This window comes from Uranotaenia lowii, chromosome 2 (genome assembly GCF_029784155.1).
Source record: "Uranotaenia lowii strain MFRU-FL chromosome 2, ASM2978415v1, whole genome shotgun sequence".
In the NCBI taxonomy this organism is placed as follows: domain Eukaryota; kingdom Metazoa; phylum Arthropoda; class Insecta; order Diptera; family Culicidae; genus Uranotaenia; species Uranotaenia lowii.
The window spans coordinates 367415832-367439465 of NC_073692.1; the positions used below are offsets into that span (position 1 = coordinate 367415832).

At 35.9% G+C, this 23634-nt stretch overlaps 1 protein-coding gene across 1 annotated transcript in view; it reads left to right on the plus strand.

Moving 5' to 3' along the window:
* LOC129743132 (uncharacterized) overlaps window positions 1-23634 on the plus strand; it is a 116263-nt gene that overhangs the window by 60643 nt on the left and 31986 nt on the right. The window contains exons 3-5 of the mRNA XM_055735098.1: window positions 11958-12600; window positions 21143-21509; window positions 21574-21938. Coding sequence (XP_055591073.1) covers window positions 12520-12600; window positions 21143-21509; window positions 21574-21938 — 813 coding nt within the window. The 5' untranslated portion in view covers window positions 11958-12519. The remainder of the gene's footprint in view (window positions 1-11957; window positions 12601-21142; window positions 21510-21573; window positions 21939-23634) is intronic.

Below are 23634 nucleotides of genomic sequence, written 5' to 3' on the forward strand. Positions count from 1 at the left end.
ACTCTATATCATTTAGCAGAAAACAAAGTCACCCTATCATTGAAATAAAATTAGGCAATCAACTGGATTCAAAACTCACGTTTGTAGAACATCAGAACAATATCATCAATAAAGCAAATTGCATGCTAGGATTTGTAAAACGTTTCAGCAAACACTTTCAAGACCCATACACCATAAAATCACTTTATATATCCTCTGTTCGTTCGATATCGGAGTATTGTAGCATCATATGGAATCCTTATTCAAATATTCACGAACAACGTCTCGAATCAGTTCAAAAACAATTTTTGTTATATGCGCTACGAAAAATTAATTGGACCACTTTTCCTCTGTCATCGTATGAATCTCGTAAGCTTATTGATATAGAACCTCTCAGTAAACGCAGAGAATTTTCCCAAATTGCATTTGTAAATGATGTTGTTACACAAAGAATAGACAGTCCTGAATTACTTCCAAAACTAAATTTTTACGTACCCTCCCGTCCATTAAGAAATAAACGTTTGTTCTACATTAAACTTTACGACAAAGACTATGCAAAACATCAACCTATTAATCAAATTATGTTCAAAAACAATTTAAAAAGTGAAATTATAGACGTAGCGATGAACAAAACACAATTAAAAAAGGCATTCAAAAACAACTTCATAGAACAACAAAACAATAGCTTACATTAGTTTTAAGTAGTTTTAAGTATTGTAGTCTACATAGTTTGACTTAATAAATAAATAAATAAATAAATATTTGTTTTGAAAAAAAAAGTTTTTAGACAAGCGCTATTATTTCTTCAGATTTGGAAATTCACAAGATTCAAAATAGTAGCTTCAAGTCTAATTAGTTGTGTTATTCAAAATTGAATTAATAAAATTAACACTTAGGATGGAAAATTACAAAAGCCAAAAATAGATAAAAAATTACCAAATTAACTAAATTCTCAAAATATACAAAAACGAAAAAAAATGACTTATTTGATTAAATTGGCAAAATGACAAAAACTGAAAAAAAGACAAAAATTACAAAAATTAAAAATTACAAAAATTACAAAAATGACAAAAATTACAAAACTTACAAAAATGACAAAAATTGAAAATATGGTAAAAACGACAAAAATGACAGACATGAAAAAAAATGACAAAAATGACAAAAATAACAAAAATAACAATAATGGCAAAAATGACAAAAATAACAAAAATGACAAAAATGACAAAAATGACAAAAATGACAAAAATGACAAAAATGACAAAAATGACAAAAATGACAAAAATGACAAAAATGACAAAAATGACAAAAATGACAAAAATGACAAAAATGACAAAAATGACAAAAATGACAAAAATGACAAAAATGACAAAAATGACAAAAATGACAAAAATGACAAAAATGACAAAAATGACAAAAATGACAAAAATGACAAAAATGACAAAAATGACAAAAATGACAAAAATGACAAAAATGACAAAAATGACAAAAATGACAAAAATGACAAAAATGACAAAAATGACAAAAATGACAAAAATGACAAAAATGACAAAAATGACAAAAATGACAAAAATGACAAAAATGACAAAAATGACAAAAATGACAAAAATGACAAAAATGACAAAAATGACAAAAATGACAAAAATGACAAAAATGACAAAAATGACAAAAATGACAAAAATGACAAAAATGACAAAAATGACAAAAATGACAAAAATTACAAAAATGACAAAAATGACAAAAATGACAAAAATGACAAAAATGACAAAAATGACAAAAATGACAAAAATGACAAAAATGACAAAAATGACAAAAATGACAAAACTGACAAAAATGACAAAAATGACAAAAATGACAAAAATGACAAAAACAACAAAAATGACAAAAACAACAAAAATGACAAAAATGACAAAAATGACAAAAATGACAAAAATGACAAAAATGACAAAAATGACAAAAATGACAAAAATGACAAAAATGACAAAAATGACAAAAATGACAAAAATGACAAAAATGACAAAAATGACAAAAATGACAAAAATGACAAAAATGACAAAAATGACAAAAATGAAAAAATGACAAAAATGACAAAAATGACAAAAATGACAAAAATGACAAAAATGACAAAAATGACAAAAATGACAAAAATGACAAAAATGACAAAAATGACAAAATTGACGAAATTGATAAAATTGACAGAATTGACAAAATTGACAAAAATTGACTACACTGACAAAATTGAAAAAAATTAAAAATTGTAAAAATGACAAAATTGACAATATTGACAAAATAGAAAAAGTTGGCAAATTTGGCAAATTTGACAAATTGCTCAATTTTGTCGACTTTGTCATTTAGTCAATTATGTCAATTCTGTAAATTGTGTCAATTTTGTCAATTTTGTTAATTTTGTGAATTTAGTCAATTAAGTAAATTTTGTCAATTTTGTTAATTTTGTGAATTTAGTCAATTAAGTAAATTTTGTCAATTTTGTCAATTTTGTTCATTTTGTCAATTTTATCAATTTTATCAATTTTATCAATTTTATCAATTTTATCAATTTTATCAATTTTGTCAATTTTGTCAATTTTGTCAATTTGTCAATTTTGTCAATTTTGTCAATTTTGTCAGATTTGTCAATTTTGTCAATTTTGTCAATTTTGTCAATTTTGTCAATTTTGTCAATTTTGTCAATTTTGTCAATTTTGTCAATTTTGTCAATTTTGTCAATTTTGTCAATTTTGTCAATTTTGTCAATTTTGTCAATTTTGTCAATTTTGTCAATTGTTTCAATTTTATCAATTTTGTCAATTTTGTCAATTTTGTCAATTTTGTCAATTTTTTCAATTTTGTCAATTCTGTCAATTTTGTCAATTTTGTCAATTTTATCAATTTTGTCAATTTTGTCAATTTTGTCAATTTTGTCAATTTTGTCAATTTTGTCAATTTTTTCAGTTTTGTCAATTTTGTCAATTTTATAAATTTTGTCAATTTTGTCAATTTTGTCAATTTTGTCAATTTTGTCAATTTTGTCAATTTTGTCAATTTTGTCAATTTTGTCAATTTTGTCAATTTTGCCAATTTTGTCAATTTTGTAAATTTTGTCAATTTTGCCAATTTAGTAAATTTCTGTCAATTTTGTCCATTTTTTGAATTTTTGTAATTTTGTCAATTTTGTCAATTTTGCCAATTTAGTAAATTTCTGTCAATTTTGTCCATTTTTTGAATTTTTGTAATTTTGTCAATTTTGTCAATTTTCAAATTTAAACTCATTTTCATCAATTCTATCAATTTTTTCAATTTTGTCAATTTTGTCAATTTTGTCAATTTTGTCAATTTTGTCAATTTTGTCAATTATGTCAATTTTGTCAACTTTGTCAATTTTGTCATTTTCGTCAATTGTGTCAATTTTGTCCATTTGGTCAATTTTGTAATTTTTGTAAATTTTCTCAATTTTGTCAATTTCGTCAATTTTATCAATTTTGTCAATTTTGTCAATTTATATTTTTATTTTTTTTTATTTTGTCCATTTTGTCATTTTTGCATTTTTTATTATTTTGTACAATGAAAGCAATTTTGTTACTTATGTTAATTTCGTTAATTTTGTCGAAAAAATTAGACAGTGAGATATGTTTTATTTGTTTTATAAAAAATAGTTTGAAATTTTTTCCGAACTAAGATTTTGCCCGAATGATTACTGCATCGTCTTTTTCTGTGCTTGTCACCACGGGTAGCCGCCTAGAAACATCTCATGGGATAATATCAACTCTCCCGGTTATCAATGATAATTAGACGTATGGCGGCGGGCTCGAAGTCAATTTCATTTACCTAATGACTCATTAACGTCAAAGCTGCTCATTACAATCGCCATCATTTGCGTCAATACAGGCGCTTTCATCAAAACCGAACAATGATCACAATTGTTCAGAAAACGGAAGCGTTATTCCTATTTTTCGAATTTTACTTATTATATTGAAGGGAATAGTCAGGCTAAATACTCAGTGTCGTTTCAATTTTCCGTTGAAGATGTTCTAGAGCTATGCAAATACCTTTTAATCGACCTAGTGTAAAAATCTTTGTTATCTCCATAAGTCACTTGAAGGAACTACTCTTCGTCTAATTGGTCTTTGTTTTGCGACCAGTCAGAAATCACGTTGTCAGTTCTAGAGCTATGTACGTGCCAAGCATCTTCTAATAGAGCCTTTCCCTATTTCCGATACTTAGGAATCGTTGATATTTACTAGAAGCCTTAAAAATGTGATTTTCTCAACGAAATGAGCAATAATTAACCTTTGGTAATGATCAGTATCAAAATCATTTTAATGGGAATGCTTTTTTTTTCGTGCCATCCCCTTTGCCATCTCGGTGCCAGACATTTGAACTCATCAACATCACGCTCGCACAAATCTGACAGCAAATGACAGGCCACGCTAAGCACCTACCTACTAGTAGATATGTGAGATTCCTCGGCCAGGGATAATCACGTCACGTAACGTTACTGCTGATCTGATAAATGTAACAATCCAACACGAAAGGGAAAATTGTTCACGTAAAATCGGTCGATCGGGACAAGTGTAAAGTTCTTTTTAACATTGTTTACATAGCTAATGCCAATTCTGATGCCAATCGAGAATTGCCCGTGAATATTTAGGTACTAAACATGACAGGAATTTTATCAGCAACATTTTTAGTGGACCTTTGAACGCGGATCTCAGAAATTCCTCCCATTTCTTGTTAAGCTGGTCAATTAAATCGAATTTTGTTATTAGATTCAGATTTCAAATACGGATTGCTATTAAGAGTTCATTATAGAATTTCTCTGTCAGATTGCAGATTCAGCATCAGATTTCTGATTTAGCTTCAGATTTCAGATTGATTCAGATTTAGATTTCAGATTAATATTTCACATTTCAGATTCCCGATTAAGATTTCATATTCAGATTAATTTTTTTTTTATTTATTTTTTTTTACTAGTTATGATTTTTTTTTCATTTTTTCAATAACCAATTAACAATTCATTTACAATTTTTTGTTTGCACTTCGATTCACAATTTTATCATTTCCACTGTTGTGGCGGTTGTGGCGGAAATGATAAAGCAAACATTTGGTTTCGGGGTTAAATACAGTGTGTGATAAGAATAATTGGGCAAAACTTTGAACTTAGGATGGGGAGGACGAATGGGCATCCCCAGTGAGAAAATACTCTTTTGAGGCATGCTTCCGAAAATCAATCATTTTCACTGAGCCATGCTTGACTACATTCAGAGCCAAAAAATCAAAGCAGTCAAATTTTCCTTCTTCAACCAAATCATACAAACAATCATGCATGACAACGACGCTTCTGTATTTGAAACACTTTTGCGATACATGATGAGGTAAAAAAGGACGCAGACTATCAGCAACGAACGTCTCGATGCTGATTTCCTTCCCCTAACGACTTTCAACCTTTAGGATCATAACTGTTATGTATCAGTTCTGAGCGATCTATGTAGGCTATCAGATGATTTTTTATTTTTCGTTTTGCCTAGAAGGACAAAATCATGACTAGGTAACCGCAATGAACTGTCCAGCATGTGCTACAGCTTTTTTGAACATGTGGTCCTGGTATTTATTCAGATTTTTCCTTTTGAAACATTAATGATCGTCTATCAATAACGAGCATTATCAACAATGATGCGAGGATAGACGTTCGGGAATGATTGAGGGAGCGACGTTCAAAATGTATCACCAAGTATGTCGATCACCGTCGATTAGCCACGTGACGAATAGCAACGGTAGCCTCCGGTGGGGCATGGTATATCTTCTTGTATCAAGTTAGTGTTGATTTTCGACATATATTCAATGGGTACTTTTACCACGTGCGTATCACAGCACTCGGAGGTAGCATCATTCTAGCTAGAAACCATTCCTGATTGCTTTTCTTGAGCGATTTTCCGACCACTGTTTTGACGGGATGCTTTCGACGAGATTTTCTAGTTACTGGACATGGTGTTGGGGGCTAAGGCGAAGTCGTTTGACTTCTAACATGAACTTTTACAAGTTTTTTAAATCCTGTTATGCTGTTTTCTGTTTGAATGTGAAGTGGAAGGGCGTTATACCGAGAGATACCAAAGTTTGAGAAACTTTGTTTAGCCTTTTCTGTATTCATTCGTCGAATTTGGAAGTTTCCTTGACCTCTCGCTTGGTAGCCAGGCGCTAGTGTCGGGAACTGAAGCTTTGTGTGTGCTCTGGGGTTATCGAGAAAGTTTTTCATCTGAACTAGTGTCTGCACTTCTCTTAATTCTTTGATGGTGAAAATAGATGCTGCTGAGTTTTGAAACAGCTGATTAGTTGGGTATATTTTTTTTTTTAGTTGATCACCCAGGTGGTAAATCCTTTTTACGGATTGCATTCCAAGGCACGGCGAGCGACCGAGTCCCCCCAGTATGCTACTCTGGGTCCATGGGTGCAATTGGTTCCCACCTCGAACTGTTTAGTACACTATGCTTCAATAGTGGGAGGTCTATTCGCGCTAATGCGCTCCAAGGCAATACTCATTAACGAGACCACTTTAAGCAAAACCTCTCCTCCTTACGACTCGACGCCTGAACTCTCCTCTAACGACTTGAGAACCGACATCTCCTCGCAGTGACTCGAGATTCCCACACAAACCCCTCCTCTTCGCGACTTGAGGCCTGATCTCTCCTCTAACGACTCGAGATCCGACCCCTCCTCGCATCGACTCGAGGCTACCTCTCCTCTGCACGATTCAAGGCCCGATCTCTCCTCTAACGACTTGAAATCTGACCTCTCCTCGCAATGACTCGAGGTGACCACTTGTACCCCTCCTCTTGTTGATAAGGGGGCCTGATCCCTCCTCTTACGACTTGAGACCCGACCCTCATCATAAAGACTCGGGGTTGACCACACAAACCTCTCCACCTGAAGGTTTGAGGCCTGACCTCTCCTCTAACGACTTGAGGCCCGACCTCTTATCTTAAGGGTTCGAGGTTTGCCACCTTGCCCGTCGTGTGCCTGATCGAGAGCAGCTTATCCTAGACTCGCACACGTTACGGCACACGCGCGGGACTTAACGCAACGACTCGGATGATTCCCGACGAAGACGTCATCCTACTCCGACTCGAATGGCTCACCCGGCGTCGAGAACCACTCTACCCGTGGGTATTCCCCGAACGTGGAATATCCCTTTCCCAACGATTTCCACTGCAAAGAAGGTCAAGTCTTATCCCCGCAGCTTCTGTCGTTGAGAACCGCCCTACTCAGATACTCCCCGAAGGTGGAGCATCCTACGCCCCCCGTCCATGGGGTCAGTCTACTCCGACCGAGGTCCGGTCTTCTTTATCCCCCTTGGCTGGCAACCCTAGGATTTTTGGCCCGCGGATTTTCCTGCCCATTGTGTGCCAGATCGAGAGCAGCTTGTCCTGGACTCGCGCCTGTCACGGCAAACGTACGGGACTTGGAACGCTACGACTCGGATGTTTCCCGACGGTGACAACATCCTACACCGACTCGAGAGGCTCGCCCGACATCGAGAGCCTCTCTACCCGTGGGTATCCCCCGACAGTGGCTAACCCTCTTCCCTCGAGATCCGCTACGAGGAAGGTAAAGTCTTATCGCCGCAGTTTCCCTCTTAGGAAGTGGCACTACTCGGTTAGTTGGGTATAGCCGAGGTTTACTGTACACTATTTTCAAGCATCTGTTTTGAATTGTTTGTAACTGCTTCAGTTTCGATTTTGACGCACTTCCCCATATGGCAATCATATATGTACTGCAATTTCGATTGCACGTAGGCATAATAACATAGTTATCATTTGCTTGGTGGGTAGAAACTTTCTAAATCTCCAGAACAATCCGCAAGTAGCACTCAACTCTTTTTTCAGGTTATCGATATGATCGTCCTATTTGAGCTTGTCATCATAGTTGTTGAATCGACGACTAGACTCGGTATTGAGCTTTATCAGAACGAGGTGCTTTGAATAAGGTATATTTTGTTTTGAGGAGATTGAGTGACAGAAGATTTTCAGAAAAATCTTCTCCTAATGTCTTCAAATCGATACTCATATCACGGATTATTTGAACGCTTTCGCTTATGTACAGCAATGATGTGTCGTCAGCAAAGAGGCGAGATTTTCCACGAAGCTCGAGATTCTGCAAGTCATTGATATAGATTAAGAATAACAGTGGACCCAAATTGCAACCCTATGGAACACGAACTGTTAGTGGACGTAGTTGACTGGTGACGTTATTGGCTATCACATATTGGGTACGATCAACAAGATAGCTTTCCAGGAGTCTGTTTGACGCTCCTCTGATACCATATACATCCAGTTTTCTCAACAAAATTTCATGGTCAATTGTGTCGAGGGCTTTTTTGAGATCTAGATAGAGTATTCCCACAGTTTTTTTTAACATCCATTGCGTTTATTATGTCATCAATAAGCTCGCAGGCTGCAGTGAGCGTACTAGATCCACTTCGAAAACCGAATTAATGCTTATACAGGATGTTATGTTGATTTAGGTAGTTCATCAATCTGGAGGCCAACAGTTGCTCATTAATTTTGTTTATGATTGATAGCACTGATATTGGTCTATAATTGTTCACTTCCGATTTACTACCTTGTTTATGGATTGGAATAATCTTTGCTGTCTTTAGGTATGCGGGATAGCAGCCAGGCTCGATAGCTTCATTGAATACATCCCTTATGATGGTTGAGAAAAATCTGTGGTGTTTTTTCAAGAATGATGCAGAAATTCCATCTGGTCCTGGGTTTTTAGTTATTTCTAGGTCTTTTATTTTCAAAATAATCTCATTTTGATTGACAGGTCTTACGAAGGATGACGAGGTGATTGGTGTCAATGTTTGAAATCTATCGATATTACGCTGGCTGTTAATTGTGGAGGCTAGCTGGGGTCCTATTGTGCTGAGGTAGTGATTGAAAGTGTCGGCTACATCCTTGCTTCTTATAACTTGATCATTTAGTAAAAGTTTCCAAACAACTCGTTGATTTGACGTATTTAACAAGGACTGGTAGTAAAATTGTTTGGCGTGCGTTCTTCCCTTAGTACTTTAGCTGACACATGTTTCAATAGAGCTTTCACTTCGATGTCGTGGGGTCTGCGTTTGCTTCTGGATAATAAATTGTGTTTTATTTTAACTAATTTTCACAGATCAAATGACATCCAGGCACAAGTGCTTTTAACTTTGGCGGTGATTCTGACCGTTTTAGAATTTTTAAGTTTCAGATTTTTGTATTACTCAATCATTTTTTCCAATTTCTCACTCGCAGAATTGCCTTCGACGTTTACTGATTCCTCTTCAAAGGACGCATTTAATTGATTATAATCGATTACAACTTTCTCCAGGACTCGAGAAGTGATTGTTTTTCCTAGTGAAAATGCAGAAATTACAGTGGAATGGTCGCTAATTTCAGTTCCGACTGTCGCATTTTTAACACAATTTGACAACGAATCGGGGCAAACTACGTGATCAAGTATGTTATTACTGTTTGGTTGAGTAGGAAGTGTGTTGGTAACTGTCATGTTGAAACATTTCAGGATATCAAAATAGCTCTGTGTAAGTTTGTTGCTAGTATTATTAACTGGAATATTTACGTCGCCAACAAGGATTTTTGCAACACATAGCTCAGAATCATGAGAATCATGGAGGAATAACTTCGAGGTCTATACACAGCATGTATACCTACATGCATACTGGTGACGCATAGACCTATCTGAATATGATGATTTTCGTGAATATTCAAAAGCTCATCAGTGCCGATAGTATTTTTAACAAAAACCTTTTATCCTCCTCCTCGTGATTCGGGTCGACATGAGAAAAAACTTTTATATCCATTCAGCTGAAATAATTTAAAATTCGCTTCCTTTACCCAAGTCTCCCCTATGACTACAACAACATCAAGATTTCCAGCATATAGATCTATAGATTCCTTCAATGCATCAAACTTGTCCTCATGGGGCTTGTGATATAGCTCAGTTGGCAAGTCTGTTGTCTCTTGAGCCGATGTCCGCGAGTTCGAGCCCAAGAGTAAACATCGAACACAGTTGTACCGGATATTATTCAATAACGATCCGCCAACTACAACGTTAAAACGACTATATTCGAAACAAAAAAAAAACTTGTCCTCGGCGGTCATTCCTCCTATGTTTTGTTGCATTATAGAAAGCCTTTTTGTAGATTTTGATATAAAATTAGATTTATTTAAACAGGAAATAGTATTAAAGGTATATTTTTCAGCTGATGAATTCATAATAATGATTGTAGTAATTTATAACGGCTTATTTTTATTGCGCAGCTCTCTGATGACGCTTAGGATGTGGTTCACTAGACGACTCCAAAGAGATGTTCAAAGAACGTTTTGAATTTTTATTGTACAAGTCTTGTAGCTGGTTTTTGGTAGAGATAATCATCGGCTTAGAACTATCCGTCTGCTTCATCAAAATTTTTCCATCCCGACCAGGCCACACGTATTTTATATCCAGCTTACTTTGAACCTCCTTAGCTTCTTGCAGTAGTTCTCTTCCATGCGTCGTTAGCTCATCCCGAATAGTAATTTTCCTTGTTCCTGCGTTGTTATCCTTCAGAACTGCTGACACTGATAGCGGCCCGTGAATTTTCTTCCGTTCAAAAAACATTTCTTTATTTTCCTTAGAATCAAATGTTACTAAAATAGGAGCTGAGTTAGTCATTTCGCTACCAAGACGCTTAGCGTAGGATATTGAATTTTCTCCCATCTGGCACCCCAAGACATCAAACAATTTATCAATGGTTGCTTTCACATCCTCATTCTGGACCCTTGGCATTCCTAAGATGACAGCGTTTTATCTAGAGTAGATCGACAGAGCTTATCATATTCAAGTTCCATTGAATCTACTTTTTGTACTAGTGCTCCGTGTTTCAACTTCCACAGGTCCACATCTTCCCTAATTTGCTCGGTGTCCTCCTTCAAAAAGTTCAGTTCGGCTTTGAACTGTTCAAATTGATCCGAAACGAATTGCTGTGATACTTCAATTTGCTTAGTAATGTCCACTATCTTTGCTACTTGATTTAGATTTCAGACTGAGACTTAAGATTCAGATTTCAGAATCAGATGTCAGATTCAGATTTAGATTGCAAATTCAGGTTTGGGCTTCAGATTTCAGATTAAGATTCCGAGGTCAGATTTCAGATTTCAGATTCAGAATTCAGATTTCAAAAACAGATTTCAGATTCAGATCCCATGATGCAGATTTCACATTTAGATTGCAGATTTCAGATTCGAATTTTAGGTTCTGATTTCAGTTTTAAGATTGCAATTTCAATTTAATATCTCTATTATTTGGAATCTGTACTATGATTGTGTAATTTTTTTTTACCTTAATTCAGTTTATTAAAACCGAAGAAGATTTAAAAATTGTTGACGGTTCTCGACAGTCATACATTTTAAGTGTAGTGTGTGTTTGCTTATTCTTAATTACTTATTTAATTTTTTTTATCATTGAAACCAAATTGCACATCAAGAGAAAAACAAATGTGTTCCGTAATCACTCAATGACAATTTCGATTATTTTTTATCCCCCATAATTACCGACAAAGGCTTTATTCATCAACAGGGCTTGAGTAAAAACAAACCCGAAATAACAAAGACCGGTTTATCGAACTGGAAGCTACAATTTGCGTCAAACGCTGGTAGACTTTTTTTTTTTGGTTTTTCTGATTTCCATTTTCAGATGATATTTCGAAACGTTCCTGGATCGACGGTGCATTCCTTATTCTTACACTTTTTGTGAATCATCATTATATAAATATTTTTTTTTATCAAAATACATTGGAATCGGTATTTTTCAAATTTTATATTTTGATGAGGTAACCTCAGAGAATGTGTTTTTTTTTATTGAATTTTAGAACTTTTTATGTACAAATTTCTGTATTATGTATTTTTTAAAGATTTTTTTTAAATGAAGTTTTTTGTTTTTTATCTTTTCAGATCACATCAACCAGCTACCTTCCCAAAATCCCGTCGAAAAATTTTCACAATCAAAATGACACTAACGCCGCGCACCGTCAGACTTGCAGAATGCTCTCCAACCGGAGGTGTGCTGAAATTAGCACCTGTTAACCGGTGGATGTGATAGAGTGTCAAAAAGAATATAAAAAAAAATGGAAAAGTTCTATCCAGATCCAAATCAATAGATCATAGTGAAGATTTTCGCAAAATCCCCGTTTACTAGTGTCTTGTGGTGCAATTGAATCAACAAATGCAGAAAAAATCGCATCGCAGAAGAAGCCTTGAAAACCGAACTAGCAAAATATTTGTCAACGCTGCTCAGTTGTGTGCTCAAATGTTTAGTAGTGATCAAGCCAGTCACCGTGTTCAAGTTTGAAGCCGTTGTGTTTGTTTTTTTTTTTTTGTATTTTGAAACTCAATAGTGGAGTGAAAAAGCAGGAACATCACTTTCGTTTTTGTTTTGAGTGGCGAGCTTTTATTGTTATTGCACAGGGGGTTGGGTTGCAATAGTTTTAACCGAAGATAGCGGAGTCAGACGAAGATGAAACTGTCCAAATATGTGGACTGGCTGCAGATCCGAGCCCTGCTCAGGAAGGATTACCTGGTGCGGATACGACAACCGGTAAGTTGATCTGAAGAACTTAACTAACGTATGACTTACTTAATAACTTGCGGATTTAAAAAAATTCAAAAAAATGGATTCAATCTGGCAACACTGGAAAAAAATCATAATTTAAATAATTAAGATAGATTAGGAAGTAAAAATCTGAGGACATCTTTCTTGAAGATGACATGTAGTTTTGGGGGCTCTTTTTTATAGAGTTGAGTTGAAAAACAAGGATATATTTAATCCTTAGTATGGTTGCCCTCAGCTATTTTAAAAGGGACTTGGCGTTTACAATTGTAAAAAATCACCATTATCTTATTATCATCTGACAAAGGCTGATGTTTGAATTAATAGAACTGAAATCTAGGTTTACATAAATTGTTTGCAAGTTGCTTCTCAAGCGTTCACTCAAGCTATGCTCAATCCGTTGTTTGATAGTTGAAATGGACACATTAAAAATAAAATCGAACAGGGTACAATAACGGAGGAAGCATACTCTTGCGGAACGTAGGGGGTCGTTGCTGCCATAGCGCATACTTCGTGGTGCCAATGAGGCTCTCATTCGAGACTGGCTCAGTCTAAATTAAAGGGTGTGTCACATCAAATTGCATCACGGAGAAAAACGCTGTAGAAATTTAAGTTTAAGAAATTATATCTTCAGCTTTCGCTTATAATCAGATAACAGTATATAGATCACGTTGGCCATGTTTCACTGTCAATTTTTCGTAAATTTGGAAAGAATGTCGTCGATCGAAAAAGAACGTCGTGAATTAATCCTACGCACTCATTTCGAGAATCCGGAGTTGTCACATCGGGACATCGGTGAGATGCTGAGAATCGTCCAATCCAGGTTTAACGGCTGTGTAAATTTGATCAGCAGTTGACGATTGAACAGAGAAAAACACTGGAGAAGTGCATCACGATAAGGTTACACAGGCAGGAAACTTGGCACGTAGTTAGATTACGGCAGGCAGACCGGATTCTTTCCGTTTTGAGTTCACAAATTTCTAGAACTTTTTTAGATCAGTTGCTCGCGTTCTTTCGTCAGATGCGGGCGCGTTTTTTGATCGGTGTACCTACTGATGCTTTTTCGTTTTCGTCGTGGTAGAAATGGGAAGGTTTCGCGTCGGTAAACAGTAAATCGTGTCTTTAAAATCGAGTGAACTTTATCGATACTAAAATTGAAGAATGTGAAGTGATTAAGTGAAAACTGATTTCCCGCTCCAACATGTCCGAGCATGTCAGCAAGAAGCATCGATGGAAGATGTTTGCGGGAACCAAAAACCCGGTGAGGAACTTCCATGTTATTGCCTCTCTTTATTTCTCTTTTCTATCTTCCTACGCACAAAAGCATAATATTACTTTTAGAAGATTATTTTGAAATTTGTTTTAGGTACATATTTATTAATCCTTTCCAAAATCAGACAATATGGCGCCTTATTTCGTGTGGTTAGTTTGGGAGTGTTAGTGAATTGATTTTTAAAGGATGCTCCGTAGGTTTTAACATGTGGGCGTAAATGAATTTGTTACTTGGTGAAGCGTTTGTTTTCCGCGGCCTGCTTCGATTTTTTTTCTGATCCGTTTGCGTTTGATTGTAAGTGGGTGGATTATGAGAGTAAAATTTCTATTTTCTAATATTTGGATTTTGATCGTCCTTTTCACTAAGTCGGTTGTTAAATTCATTTTTTATTGATTTTGAATACATTCTGTACCCATATGTTTTTTTTGGAATAGGTAACAATTTTAAATAATCAAAATTGTGTGTCGCAGTATCTCAGTATGTAGTCATCAACAGATAACGGATTCTGTTTCATTCCCTAGCATACATTTTCAATTATCACAATCAATTATTTATTTAGGAATTTTAAATTTAACTATTATACCCCTTTGATTGTAGCAGATTGGAGATCCATTTGGTCAAAATAAAATTTATTTTTTCATCTTAGCAATAGATGGATAAACAATGTTGAACATTCGTAAATTGTTCAATGTTTTGTTATTGTATAGTATTTGGCACCATTTCATAGATGAATATACAACTTTATACACATTTATATAAACAGGCATAATAACAACTTTTATTTCAGGTCCGTATCCTTTTATTAACGAAAATTGTTTATCTTAATAAACTGTACATATATTCAATAAATATTTTAAGTAATTTTCCTTTCCTGCAGATATTTTATAACCATTGTATATTTTTAGAAGGAATGCATCTGGGGATGACCTGAAGAAATTTTTGCAAGCGGCACGGGTAGCCGGCCATTGTAGGTTTCTGAGGGTTGGATGCCTTCCTTCGACGAACCATCGGACCGTGGAAGCCCTAGAAGAAATTCAAAGGCCAAGCCACACAGCCATAGGCAGGACCTTGCTACCGATGGGGGAACCATACATACATACATACATACATACAAATTTCTAGAACTTTTTTAGATTTCGGCAAAGCTCCCTTTGAGTACGTGCAACATAACGTCGATAAGGCCCCTGGAGCTAGTGAACTTCCGAAATAATTTCGAAAGTAACTTTTTTTACCGCTTTAGGCGTCCAATACTTTAGGGAAGTCGAAGAGCATGTATCAGCAATAGTACAGGGTGACAAAAAAGTCCGGTCACACAGGAAAATTTGAATATTTCAAAGTGTTCAGTACGACAAGCGGACTGAGAATAGAACCGTCAAGATCGGCGGTAGTGTAAATAGTGTAAATAATAGAAATAAGTACAAATAGTAAATCGATACTAGTGCCTTCTTTCATCTGGTGCTTCGCTCCGACGCCTTGCTCCCGGATCCAGCTGCCACAATCGGCTCTTTTCAGAGCCCCTACATCCAGAAAGAGTTTAGGATCTCGGTCAACCAGGCGATCGAGATCCCACGAGGGGAGCGGACCATCAGTGGTAGTTTTCCCAAGCGCTCACGTAGACCCGGCCTTGGCCTCCAGACAGACAGTCTTCGGACCAGCCTCCACTGTTTGGCAACGACCAGGGGTTGTCAAAGCCCAATCCCAGAAGGGGAAAGGGCAAGCAGTGGTAGTTTTGCCAAGCGCCGCAACTACAGTCCACCTATGGCTTTTCATGGCCACAAGACAAAGAATAAGGAGAAAATCTGAATATGACTTTCATAGGTTTATTCAGTAACTCATAAAGATACTTCACAGACGATATCTCTGAATTACACCACCTTTCTCTGATCGAACCAAATCAGACGTCTCGGAAAGTCACTGCAAGCGGCGCGCCCGTGCTCCATCGGCATGGTCTCGTATAATCTTTTTCAGCCTTGGAGTTCTCACAGACCTTGGTCATCCAGATCGTGCCTTGCCCTTGTTGCCTCTGGTCACTAGGTACCGATTTATGGTCCGATACACGAATTTCCGGTTGATTCCGAGCGGTTTTAGGTGTTTGAATATGTGTCCGGGGAAATGGCATCCCTATCCTTTGTCATTGAATTTGACAACCATCAAAATTACGGGCCCACGATTTTGTGGGCCCATAACAAACCTGACATTTTGCTGTCAAGGACCCGAACGAAATGTCAAATACTAGTAAAGTATGGTTGATAGCACACTAACACATCAATCATTCTGTTTCCTCATTGGTTGAAATTTTGACTTTTGAGACTTCGTACTGCTTTGAGAGAAAAACACCATAAACGTCTCTCCCGATGAATAGAAAAAAAGAAAAAGATTCTTGTTCGAAAGAAGAACTAGATTGCCACCTACCTGGTTTGTACCCTTTCACATATTCAGCGGTAGGACATATGAAGAAAATACCTTATTTCTGGGTAATTGAGGTTAAATAACAGCTCAAAGAGTTGGCTGCGGCTTAATCCGACGGCAGATTTGAATATCTGAGAAAATTTCACGTAATATCAGTTGTATTATTGGTAATCCTTAACACTAAACATACCGACACTTTGTTTATACCTATTCACCTTTTTCGCTAAAACTCTCTTATTTCTCACCAGATTTCTACAAAATTTATAGTTTTGGAAAGCTAATGTGACTCAAATATGACATCACTACATCACTAGAATCGGTATGAAATATCCTTTTATGTGCATATAGTTTTATTGCCTAAACCTTACGTTTACATAACAAAATCCAGTACAAAGCTGAATTTAAGTGTATGAATTGTCTCAGAAAATGTGGATTGATAAAAAGTTAGAAAAACAGCTACCTTCGAAAAGTCGTCATAAATTTTGTGTTTCGTATTTCGAAAATCTAAGGAGGCCAAAATGTTATAAATTACGTCAACTTTCCATTTAACTTTTTAATATTTTGCTAGTGTAACTGGAACAGCGTAGATGGTTGATTGATTAAAAGTACGGGCTTAACACAACTTTTGAACATTTTTTGTGGGCATGATCTACAAAAAAATAAAAAAAAGTTTCATATATTCAAAAAATAGTTTCTAACTTCAGCTATCTCAGGCACAAAGTAAAAAAAAAATCGAGCACCTTATAAGGTATTTAAAATAAAAAAAAAATCGAGTAAAATTTGTAAAATCTGTGTACTTAAACACAAATCAGGGCGAAATTTGTCGAAGATTGATCAAAAGTCTGTGTTTTACTGACAAATGAGGGCACTTGGCAACCCAGCATCTGACTGCCAAATGTTTTCTATGGCTTGACATTTGTGGCTCCAGGTAGTTCTTATTAATCAGGCAAAAATGACAACAAAATTCACCCTGATATTTACAACCGTAACCGAATAACCTTTCGAAATGAAAAACTCCCCACGTATGACCTTCGAGATCGCAAACGTGATCTAACATTGCATAAGAATAACTACATTGTTTGCCTCCTCGGTTATCGTTTTCGTTTGTTTTATTTACTAAAAAACGTATCACCCGCGGGGTGCGCCCTCTGCTGTTTTATGGTTCTGAAATCACCGTGTCTGATCAAGTTAAATATTTGGGTGTTATTCTTGACTCCAAATTAAACTGGTCTGATCACATCGAATTCAGAATCAAAAAAGCATGCATGGCATTCGGACAATGCCGACGTGCAATCGGGAAAAACTGGGGACCTCAACCCAAGCATATTCAATGGATTTACTCCACAATAGTAAGACCAATTCTGGCCTATGGGTGTCTTGTGTGGTGGCAGAAAGGAGAAGTTGCAACAGTTCGGACTAAACTAAATCAAAGAATGTGTCTTTTGGGGATGTCCGGATCGTTCACTACAACTCCTACTGCAGCACTAGAGGCTCTGTTTTCTATCAAACCTCTACACTTGTTCCTAAAACAAGAAGCCTTCTCATGTGCTTTTCGTCTACAGGCAGTTGGTCTCTGGCTGTCAGAAAATATCGAAAGATCATCGAGTCATACAAATGTGTGGCCTGAACTAGTCAGATTAAACAAGTTTAATTTAGCGCCAAACGATTTAACACTCTCGAGTAGTTTTCCCTACATGGGGTTTAAAGTCAAATTTCCTTCTTTTCAAGAATGGTTATCAGGCTTCGTAGAGGACCAAATGTCCTCTTATATTGTACATATTCTATACTGACGGTTCATTATCAAACGGTCGTGCAGGTGCAGGAATTTACTGTCACGAGTTGAACATAGAACATGCTCAACCTCTTGGAAAATATTGTACAGTCTTTCAGGCTGAGCTATATGCTATTATGTAGGTATGGAGTGCAAATTGCACTTCAAAAGAAGATTATGTTCAGGAAATATTATTTCTGTTCAGATAGCCAAGCAGCTATCAAATCATTCAGTGCTTCCAGTTCTAGATCAAAACTGGTAATCGCATGCCGGAAAGCAATCGAAGAACTTGCTGAAGGCAATGGATTAAACCTTCTATGGGTTCCCGGACACAAGGGAATTTTTGGAAACGAATGCGCCGACGAACTCGCTAGAGCTGGATCGGAAAAGGAATTTTACGGACCAGAGCCAGCTGTCCCAATATCACCATGTTGGTTCAGAAACCAAATTCAAACTTGGTCCTCTAACCAGCATAAACGATACTGGGAAGAGTTGGACACTTTTCGCCAAACTAAATTATTTTTAGAAAAACCATCTCCAATCATATCGAGTTACTTATTAACTTTAAATAAATCTCATTGCAGCATCTTAATCAGAGCACTCTCCGGTCATTGTAAACTCAACTATCACATGCACAAGATTCAGCGTGCTGAATCTCCACTTATATCCATCTTATATGTAACTGTCCCTCATTTGCCAGACTACGATTTTGTACTCTGGGATCTTACGCTATAAGCGAATCTGAGTTTAAGAAATTAAACTTAAAAAACATTTTATCATTCCTTACCGAATGTAGAAAAGAGCTTTAATGCTAATAATCCCTAGTCTATTTAAGACAGGCTTTATGCCATCTTAAATAGATTGAATTTATTTCTTCCCTTTATAGGTTTTTCAGGTTTCTCAGGTAAATGATGAAATCTTGGATAAAAAAAGGCTAGGCACAATTTTCCCGTATGTTTGGATAACGTGCCGCTATTAAGCCTACCCCCATTCTGATACCTGAACATTGCATAAAAATTACTCTATTGTTTGGCTCCTCGGTTATCGTTTTCAGTGCCGATGCTTATTCAATATCTACAGGATACCCTTACAAGTTTCTAACCAAAATTTGAAATCTCAGTAATTTTCCTGTCATCAATAGCATTTTCTTACTAGAAATTTGAACCAAGTTTAACCGGCTCCTAGCCAATGAAACAGCGCATTTTGCAAAAATGCACTTTCAACAGTTTTGTTTCCGAAAGCCAAATTACTTCAATTTCCAATCCTCTTTTCAATGTTTATTTGGTGTGACTAAACCAATTTCAGTACGGTTTTCACACCACTTTTTTACACTTTTTGTGGTCATGATCTTGAAAAAAAATTTAAAAAAAATCCTTATAAGAGCTTCTAACTTGAGCTTTTTTGGAAACTGTGATGATTGCTTATATTGATAGCACACTGTAGGCTTTCCAATACATCAATGAAACCTACTCAGTAAACGTGATACTTGTGCCTGGACTCGCTCCCACAGAAACTAAGTGAAATTTTGTTTCAGCATTCCGTAGCTGATCTAATTAAAGTCTTTTTTCCAAAACATGTTTAATGTTAATTAATGTCTGAGAAACATGTTTGAGTTACATTACGAGGTTTCCAAAACTATATGTATATTGTATATATTTTTTTAAATCGATTGAGAAACAAGAGAGATATAGCGGTTTGAAGCGAGGAGTGTGAAATTGACACTCAAGGTCTGTTTAGGGTTTTCCTGGGATTTCAGGGTGCGTTCATAGAAAAAGTAATGATGCAAAATTAAAGATTCCAAGAATTCTTTGAGGGTCCCCGAAGAATTTTTTTTTATTTGGATGCACCCGAATAAAGTTACAAGGCGCCAAACCTCCATAAGTGTTGTATTGACCCTCAAAAGCGGATTAGGGCTAATAAATTTTTTTTTGTATAATATCATATATATTTTCTTGAGTAAAACTTAAATTCGCAGTTTGTTCGCATGAAATGTACTGCAAAAATTTAAGAAAATTTATCATTAAAAGTTATATTTTTTGAACTTTCAGTACCTACATCTGTATTGATTCTAAAACGAAAAATTTGGTTTTCCCGTACAAACTTCCATACAAAATTAAAACCCGTTGGGCTCATCCAGGGCTGAACTGTCCTTCTATGGATATGAGTTTTGTTTGGCGGATACTTTATACAGGGCAACGCATTTTGAGTGACATTTTCTTAGAAATTTTGGGAACAAAATTAGTACAAAAACAGGTTTTCTAGGTAATTTTGGACAAAAGCTAAAATTTTCAATGGATATCTTAAAAATAATAAAAATGCACATGGGATTCATATGCGTAGAAGGGCGGTGAATAAAAAGCTTCCAAATTTTTTATTGCTAAACATTTTTGACAGTAAAAACAACAACAAAAATTTGGGAGGTGTGAAAATTTATAAATTTGAAATTTCCATACAAGGTTACTCCATACCTCCTTAAAAAACTATTCAAAATTATTTTCATTGAATCGAGTAACTAAAGTCATCAATCAAAGGTTCACTTATTTTGTTTATGACGCCAACAACGTATACGTTGTTCGATTTCCAAGATCATTTTCTACACTGCAAGCAAATATTTGCATCGAAAAAACGAAAACATTGCCAGAATGCCGTCAAGCAACAATTGGCACATGGAAGTCAGGTTGCCCCGGCAGTTTCAGGTTCACAATCAATCCAACTTAAGCCAACAAACACATACCCGCACAGGTGGTTGATAACCTTTAAACTTGCACACATGCTTCTTGAGGTAGCAGTATTCAAAATTGCGATTCCTCGGCCAGTTGATACTGACCTAGTTAATACTAACAATAAGAGAAATGAAATGTTTTTTTCTTATCTGCCGGCACTGGCATTGAATTCCCGTTTTTTTTTTGCAAAATTTTTCGATTCAAAGACAGGGGCTTATCTATATTGCAGCATTAAGTGTAATTAAGTTTTTTAAAGTTTAAAGTTCGCAGCGGTAGATTAAAACCGTTAGAAATTTATCATCCATACTCTATTGCTCTATTATTCCTTCACTAATCCCTGATTTATCTTTCCAGTGGATGACCCTAGTCCAGTACCTGTGGCCCTGTCTGATCTTCCTGTCGCTGTACGTGCTACGGAATCGCTTCAAGGCGGTCGAGATTGGTGATTGTCAGTTCCCGACCCGGCACCTACAAAACAACGGAATCCTTCCGTTCTTCCAGTCCTACGTGTGTACCTTCGAGAATGAGTGCAGCAATCCGAAGCAATACGAAGAAACGACGGATTTCGAGCGTGCTCCGGTGACCCCGGTCCTGAACATTGTCCAAATCTTCCTGGACACTCCGCAGCTGTACGATGCGATCATAAACCTGCCGGTGGAGCGAAATTTCATTGGAACCGTCACTTCGATCGTGACCCATGCCAAGTTTAAGGAGATCGAAGGTATGATCACTTTCATCGAAATCGGAATTTCAAAATTACAGTTAATGCTCAAATTTCTCAACAGGAAACGCGGACCGTCTGGTCAGAATGCTACCGGAAATCGAAAAAATAGTTGGTGGAGGATTCGACATTGAAAAGCTGTTTGCCGATGATCGGACGTTTTCAAACTCCGGGAATATTCTCTGTGGTCGGCCTTTCCCCCGTTCGGATAACATCCGCTTCATCGATAATGTGCTGTACTCGCAGGACTTCAATGGGGCCGATCCGGATGAGCTGGCCGTTATGCCCACGCGGTACTGCAAGCAGCTCTATCTGGACGTGACCAATACCAACAATGGGAAAATCACCTGGAAGCAGCTGAAGCCGATCCTGCAGGGCAAGATTCTGTATGGACCGGCCGGCGAGAGAGTGGATGAGATTGTCAAATTTGTAAGTTCATATCAAGATTTTATTGATTATAATGGATTCAATATTCAATTTTTGTAAAAAAAAAACCTTTGAAAAAAAAAGGTCATGGTTTGAAAAGACTGATTTGGCACTTTTGGCCAGAAATTTACGGAAAACGAAAACTAGAATAGCCCAAGTCAGCTGACTATCGAAATCATACGCGCTGCTGATTTTAATTAATCTTTGGCCTACTAGAACATCACATAAACATTTTGAGCCAAATCGGAACACTGTTAAATGGTTGACAAAGTGACAAAAATCCGGTCCCGGTCATTTCAAAGGTTCAATGGAAGAATACCTTATTCTGATGTTCTACAGAGTTAAATCAGATTTGAAGAACTTTATTTTTATATTAAAGTTTTTATTTGTTTTTTATTAGAGACGTTTTAACTATCTTTTGGTTATTCGCGTCTTTTTATATTAAGTTTTAAATTCCGTCCGATCGAAATAAAGTCTTAAAAAAAGTTGTATCTAGATAATTTCTCTAGTTAAATTTACTTTCTGAAAAAAATAGTAACTTTGGTACGCATAACGATTCTTGTAATAAAATTCGACGCTTACCTTGAACTGGGAAGTTGGCGATATAAATCATACAACTTTTCTGGTTACACCATGACATAATTTTCAGTGATGTTATGAAGAGTGTCGTATTTTAAGTTGAGTTTCGGAAAAGTTGTTCACCGGTTGAAAATTGCATATGAAATTCATTACTTCAAATTTCATAAACTAATGTTTTTAATTTAACGTTTTGATGTCTTTCGATAAAAATCCCTTCTTAAAATACCGATGTACTATTTACGACCGAAATACCTGATTGTGCTGATTTTGACTAGTTTGAATGCACTGAATCCAAATATGTATGATGTTTTTTATTTTCAACATCAGACCTCCGTTTCGGAATTCGGGGGCAAACTTTTAGAAATAGAAAAAATACTAAGAAAAAGATATTTAAATTAAAAGATTTAGTTCAATGATCGTTTTTTGTTTCATTTTTTACAAAAAAAAACCTTATGATGTCCGGTTTGTAAAAATCTGGCCATGTGGAGAGTCAAGACAGTTTTCAAAGCATATTCTCTCGTAAATTTTTAATAAAATTTAATATCGTGATATGAATTTAGCTATTCGCGCTGTTGTTACTCAGCTGGATTTCAACCGCTTTTTATTAATTTCAGTATTTCAGAATCGTCTAGTCATTTTGAAGGAAGATCTAGATATATTCTTTTTGTTAGAAAATGTTAAAGTTATACGTAATATTTTAAAGTTTGATTTTTTGTGACGTGAATCAACCCATTTGCGACAACTTCATTGGATATAAATAAATTCTTTTTTCTACACAATGATGCAGTATTTTATGGCTTCAAGACGTAATTGCGAAAAATAAATTCATATATTTTTAATTAATTATTTATTCAAGATGTCGAAATTTACACTATAATTTTCAAAAATTTCATAAAACATTATAAAAAACTTTTTTTTTCTTTTTTCCGTAGGTTTTTTGTGGTTTGATTGAATTATCAAAACTATTGACGAGTTTGAGATTTATTTATTCGCGAACGGAATCACTTGTCTGCGGTACAAGTGTGTGGAATTTGTCTATTTTTTTTTCCCAGTTTGGTAAAATATGAGAACTTTGAGGTAAGGTAGACCGGGGCAAGTGCAAACGTTCAACTTTTCTCTG